This window comes from Garra rufa, chromosome 5 (assembly GCF_049309525.1).
Source record: "Garra rufa chromosome 5, GarRuf1.0, whole genome shotgun sequence".
In the NCBI taxonomy this organism is placed as follows: Eukaryota; Metazoa; Chordata; class Actinopteri; order Cypriniformes; family Cyprinidae; genus Garra; species Garra rufa.
In genome coordinates, this window is record NC_133365.1 from 29,999,752 (window position 1) to 30,005,451 (window position 5,700).

Here is a 5,700-nt window from a genome sequence, read left to right on the forward strand (position 1 = left end):
CAGAGAGCACTTTGAAAATTCAAAGTGATGCAGAATTGTTTTGATATTGTCTGAAACAAAGCTTTTTATCTCCCAGTTTCTCTCTCTCTGTTCTGGCTCATTTAGGGAAAGTCTATTCCAATGTTACCACATGCTTCCCTTGTGCTTGAAAAGGCTTTTCAAGTTCAAAATGCAAAAATGATGATGAAACGTTCATAGTGCATGTATTTTTCTAGATATAGACTTTTGCTTTGGGGGGATTTTGGTCATACATTAATAGGATAGTTCACCAGAAAGTGAAAATTCTGTGATCATTTACTTTATTCTGTGGAACACAGAACAGATTTTGAAAAATGATCAAAGAATGTTGTTTTAAACCTTTCTGACTTTTGTTGTATGGACAACAATTTAGGCATTTATCGAATGAGTAAATTATGACAGTTTTCATTTTTAAGTGAACTATTTCTTTAATAATGTATGGCAACTTGCTAGTTTCTTGCATGAGCTCTGTCACGTGACAGATTTCACATTTCAGTGCTCACACTGAGTGTTCAAGACTCCATCGCAGGAGCAATGATCTGTTACCTGTTAACTAAGCCAATGTCCAAAATATCTAAACAATGTTTTTAAAAGATCCTTCAGGCATAGATGAGTGGACCTTCGTTAGGCAAGTGTCTAAATCCTTAAGCCACTATACAAAAAGTGCAGTTCTGGCCAGATGAGAAATTACGGTGTTTCAGATCTTTGGAAGAGCGCAACGGAAAGTAGGAATCCTCTCACCGAGCCAATTGATGCAGTACCTGCTGGTGTTTGTAATACCATCTCAAACGGCAACCAGAGTGCTAGCGATGTGCCTGTGAACGTTGTCTCTTTGATGCCCGGCCAAGCACCGAGCTCTTCAGGCAGTCAGGTGTCAGATGGGGACAAAGCTGGTGCCACACTACTGTTCTCCGGAGTCTTCTTGGGCCTGGTTGGCATGACATTTACGACTATGGGGTGGACATTATTCAGTGACAGCCACAGCTACGAGTGGACACAGCTTCTGGGGCCTATTCTGCTGTCAGTAGGAGGTACGTTCGTGCTTATAAGCATCTGCAAGTTTCGAATGCTGTCGCTGTCCTGCCTGAGCTGCAAGCAGAATGACGGCGAGAGAACACCTGAAACGGAACCTCTGCCACCGCTTTCAGGACCATCATTTGTCTTCACTCGACTCAGCCAGCCCATTACCTTCCACAGGGCCACGGTGGTCCAGTACATCCCACCGCCATACACCTCGGTGGTACCGGACCAAAATCTGGGTCCTGTTAATGGTCCTGTTAAAAGTCACCAGCCATTAGGAGTCACAGTAAACACACCGCCACAGTATTACAGCGTGTATCCAATGGAGAACCCTGGTTTTAATTCTGGAGAACACAACAACGCCACAACAGAACAAAGAGAGAACAGGTATGATTATAAAATAAATACTGATGCTTGTGCATTAGATATTAGATACCAGGAGTGTGGAGTCTAGAAACAGCATTAATATCAGCTCAGGTTGATTAAAAAAAACTCTTGGTTTTAAGTATTAAAATCATGGGTTCATTAAGGCATATTGCTAAAAAAGAAAAAAAAAAGAAAAAACAAGGAAGACTAAATAAGAGCACATAATTACTGTAACTGATAATGTAAATCAGTTTTGAGCTGTTTACGTCTACCTTTTTAAATAGGCATGTAGAGTTGAAGTCAAAAGTTTGCATACACCTTGCAGAATCTGCTAAAATGTTAATTATTTTACCAAAAAAAAGAGGGATCATACATAATATTTTTTAGTTAGTACTGACCCGAATAAGATATTTCACATAAAAGATGTTTACATATAGTGCACAAGAGAAAATAATAGTTGAATTTATAAAAATAAAACCGTTTACATACACTTGATTTTTAATACTGTGTTGTTACCTGAATTATCCACAGCTGCTTTTTTGTGATAGTTGTTCATGAGTCCCTTGTTTGTCCTAAACAGTTAAACTGCCTCTTCAGAAAAATCCTTCAGGTCCCACAAATTCTTCTTTTTCAGCATTTTTGTGTATTTGAACCCTTTCCAACAATGACTGTATGATTTTGAGATTCATCTTTTCACACTGAGGACAACTGATGGACTCGGAAGGTTTAAATGCTTTGAAATGGGTACATTTAATAGTTGAATTTAGATTTAAAGAGCAGACCAGGGAGTGTTGTAACTCAGTTACTCACTAATTATAAACAAGCTTAAATCACAAGGGACTTTCCTGAGGTGACATTTAGAGTTTTTTTGTGTACAATTATAAAGGTTTTAAGATTTAAGATTATAAAGCTGTTTTGAGGAACAATTGTATAACTTCACATCTGGTTTATAATTCGATTTACTCGATGTGGGAGGTTGATCAATGACTGCGAGTGGGTTAGGTGGGGATGTTTATGGAGATGACATAATTATTTTAAACAAGCAAATTTAATACCCACAATAAATTCATTGAACAAATATAAAATGTCAGCTTTTTTTAATTGGTGGTACGAGTATGACTCTTCATGGGATAAAATGCAGGTTTGTAAACTGCTTTAATCTAAGGCAGATAAATATGTGAATATCATATAAAAGCTTCGGACGCTAAAACCACATTGAGTTACAGACATAAACAAAACATAATGTGTTGCAACACTAACCGGTCTGCCCTTTCTCATGCAGGCTGACTCATTAAGCTTAACGTAGACAAAGTAAAGTATCTTTTCGTTATTGTTTGCGCCGAGGGCTGACTAAAGTGGATTAATTTGACATTTGGCTGGTTTCGTTGCAGGAGTCGCAGCGTCTCAGAGGAAGAAGAAAATGGGAAAGCGAGCACACCAGACAGCGCCTCCTCTCCACCTGCATACGAGGACCTCTTTGCCACCTCCTCATGTGACTCTTACTCCTGATCAATGAAATACATTTTGCTAAGAACGTCTCAAATAAACTTAGCCTAATATGTTTACTGCAAGGTATCTATTTGTGTTAAGTAATTTTGTTAAATAAGGCTAAGACCGGAAAGTTTCCATATTCTAAAATTATAGGACATTTTACTAGGCTATGACTGGACGAATATTAAACAAGTTTGTACTTTTCAAAAATACTAATACGATTTACTTTAGTTTCGATGTTCGATGAAAGATTCTTTGACACACAACAAATAATGTGTGCTGTTCAACTCGTGATATTTTTCTCAGCTCACTCGAGTCTTGGGGTTCTGAGAAATTAATGGCACACGTGAGCGTCCGGTGAGGGCCACATGGGGGCAGAAAGAGTGAGGAAGTACGGCAAAGTTTCTAATTCATCACACCAGCACTACGGGAAGGTGGTGTATTTTATATGCGGGGTTGTTTTAATAACTAAACGTTCGACATATTTTAATTTTAATCATGTGTCAATTCCCGTTGTAGTCTATCAGTTAGCTGCAAACCCAAGTAACCAGTGTCAACATTTTCCCTTTATGTTAATCTAGTTTAACTGAGATGTGTATGTGTCTTAACCTGCAATAACACAGGCACGTCTGTCCTTTTAGAAGTGGCTATATATATTTTACCTTATATTTTTATAAGTCTAATTAAAAACAAAATAAAATCTGATAATTTGCCATCAGTCTTAAAATACACTTCAAATCATTGCGCGTATTATTCTAAATCAACTTTGAGCCATTAACAATATTGTTCGATCAATGTGATCCAGAGTAAAATGTCGAAATTACCCATGCTTGCATATTTTTTTTTACCTTATTTTACTGTTTAAATTATGTTGTTGTTTTTAAATTCGTTAAAGCTTTATATATATTCTGCTTCGAAGCTTTGTATGAACTTTTATAATTTGGATGTGATATTCTCTTATTTGCCTGCTAAAAAATAAAGTTATTAAAAATCTACAACTTATATCTAAACGGTGTCAGTTAATTGCAAGTACAAATAGGGCTGTTACGACATACTACATTCGATAGTAGTCATAAATCTAGATTATGTACATCATTTTAAACTGGGTGCATGAATTTGTTCAACCTTTTCCAGCCCTAATTTCATTTTAATTATTTTCATCCAAAATCGCAAAAGGGGGAATACAGTCAACATTTAAATCAATAAATTCGTCAAAGTTGTCCTAAGACAACAACGGGTATTGTTTTGGTTTTAGAACAACTTTGATGAAAGTTTTTGATCCACTTCAAATGTAGACTACTATAGAAATACAGACATACATGAAACATAGACTCTAAAACATAACTGTCTCTCTCTCTCTCTCTCTCTCTCTCTCTCTCTCTCTCTCTGTGTGTGTGTGTGTGTGTGTGTGTGTGTGTGTGTGTGTGTGTGTGTGTGTGTGTGTGTGTGTGTGTGTGTGTGTGTACCTGGTATTCATCACGTTGTGGGGACCAAATGTCCCCACAAGGATAGGAATACCAGTAGATTTTGACCTTGTGGGGACATTTCCCAGGTCCCCATGAGGAAACAGGCTTATATATCATGCACAATAATTTTTTTTTGAGGAAGTAAAAGTGTGCATAATCTCCTCTGAGGGCTAGGTTTAGGTGTAGGGTAGGTGTAGGGCCATAGAAAATATGGTTTGTACAGTATAAAAACCATTACGCCTATGGAATGTCCCCGTAAAACATGTAAACCCAACATGCGTGTTTGTGTGTGTGTGTGTGTGTGTGTGTGTGTGTGTGTGTGTGTGTGTGTGTGTGTGTGTGTGTGTGTGTGTGTGTGTGTGTGTGTGCGTGTTAAAATATCTCACTAAACTAGATATTTTAATATACACCCACAAAGTGCAATCGTTCTGCTGTGCATTATAAAGTACAACGTGTTTAACATGATAAAAGCTTGTTTGGGTGTTTTCTCAAATTAAATTAAACACAGAACCTGTCATATGAGACTATATCTATCATTTACTTTTTATATTCGTATATTTTTTCTATTATACCCTATAAATAATGCGTTTACATGCAGTAAATGACTGTAAAGATAGCTTATAAATTATTTAAAAACGTGATTTCAAACTTTGATGAAGTATAAAAATAAAATAAAATGTCATTTCAACGCCCGTTATGAAAAACGCATTTTATAGAGTTTTATAGAGTAATTAATATTAGGTGCATTGTTTGGACAGAAGGCAAGTACTTACATATACAAATTTACTTTCTAAACAAGAATAACTGAGGAGTTAGAACCGGCAATTTCGCAGTGTGAAGCGAGGCTCTCAACATTTGCCATCACTGCCTTCAAAGTGTAACAGCATCTGCTCACCCAACCTTCGTCCAATGAAATTGAATGTCTGTAATAGGTCTTGTGTAATGCCTCTATTCAAGCCTCGCGATGAAATTAGATTTTGCTTGTCTTTTGCGAACGAGATAGCTTAAATAGGCAATTAAAAAAAAAAAAACTAATACATTTTAAATGTGTAAAATGTTTAACTGTAGACCTATTCTATTAGTACATAGTGCATATGCACTATTGTTCCCTCACACTACCGTTACTTTTGTTACCAAAGTGCAGCGCTTCATGTGTTACTAAATGACTGCTTTGGTAAATTATGATTACTTTTTATTAAAGAAAGAAACAGTTTGACGAACACAATTTCCGTTCCAGTTCATGTGTTTTTACTTTTGAGGTGACTTTCAACCCGCCTAATGAAAGTCTTTAAAATACAATAGAAAAACTATTTTTCTGCTTTCTAAACCATAACCCCCT

At 36.6% G+C, this 5,700-nt stretch overlaps 1 protein-coding gene across 1 annotated transcript; it reads left to right on the forward strand.

The window, feature by feature from the left end:
* The first annotated feature begins 697 nt into the window (after nt 1-697).
* On the forward strand, nt 698-2,913 carry tmem174 (transmembrane protein 174). The gene is made up of 2 exons (XM_073840046.1): nt 698-1,425; nt 2,796-2,913. Exons 1-2 carry the CDS (start codon nt 698-700, stop codon nt 2,911-2,913), a joined length of 846 nt encoding a protein of 281 aa, XP_073696147.1.
* Nucleotides 2,914-5,700: the final 2,787 nt, after the last annotated feature.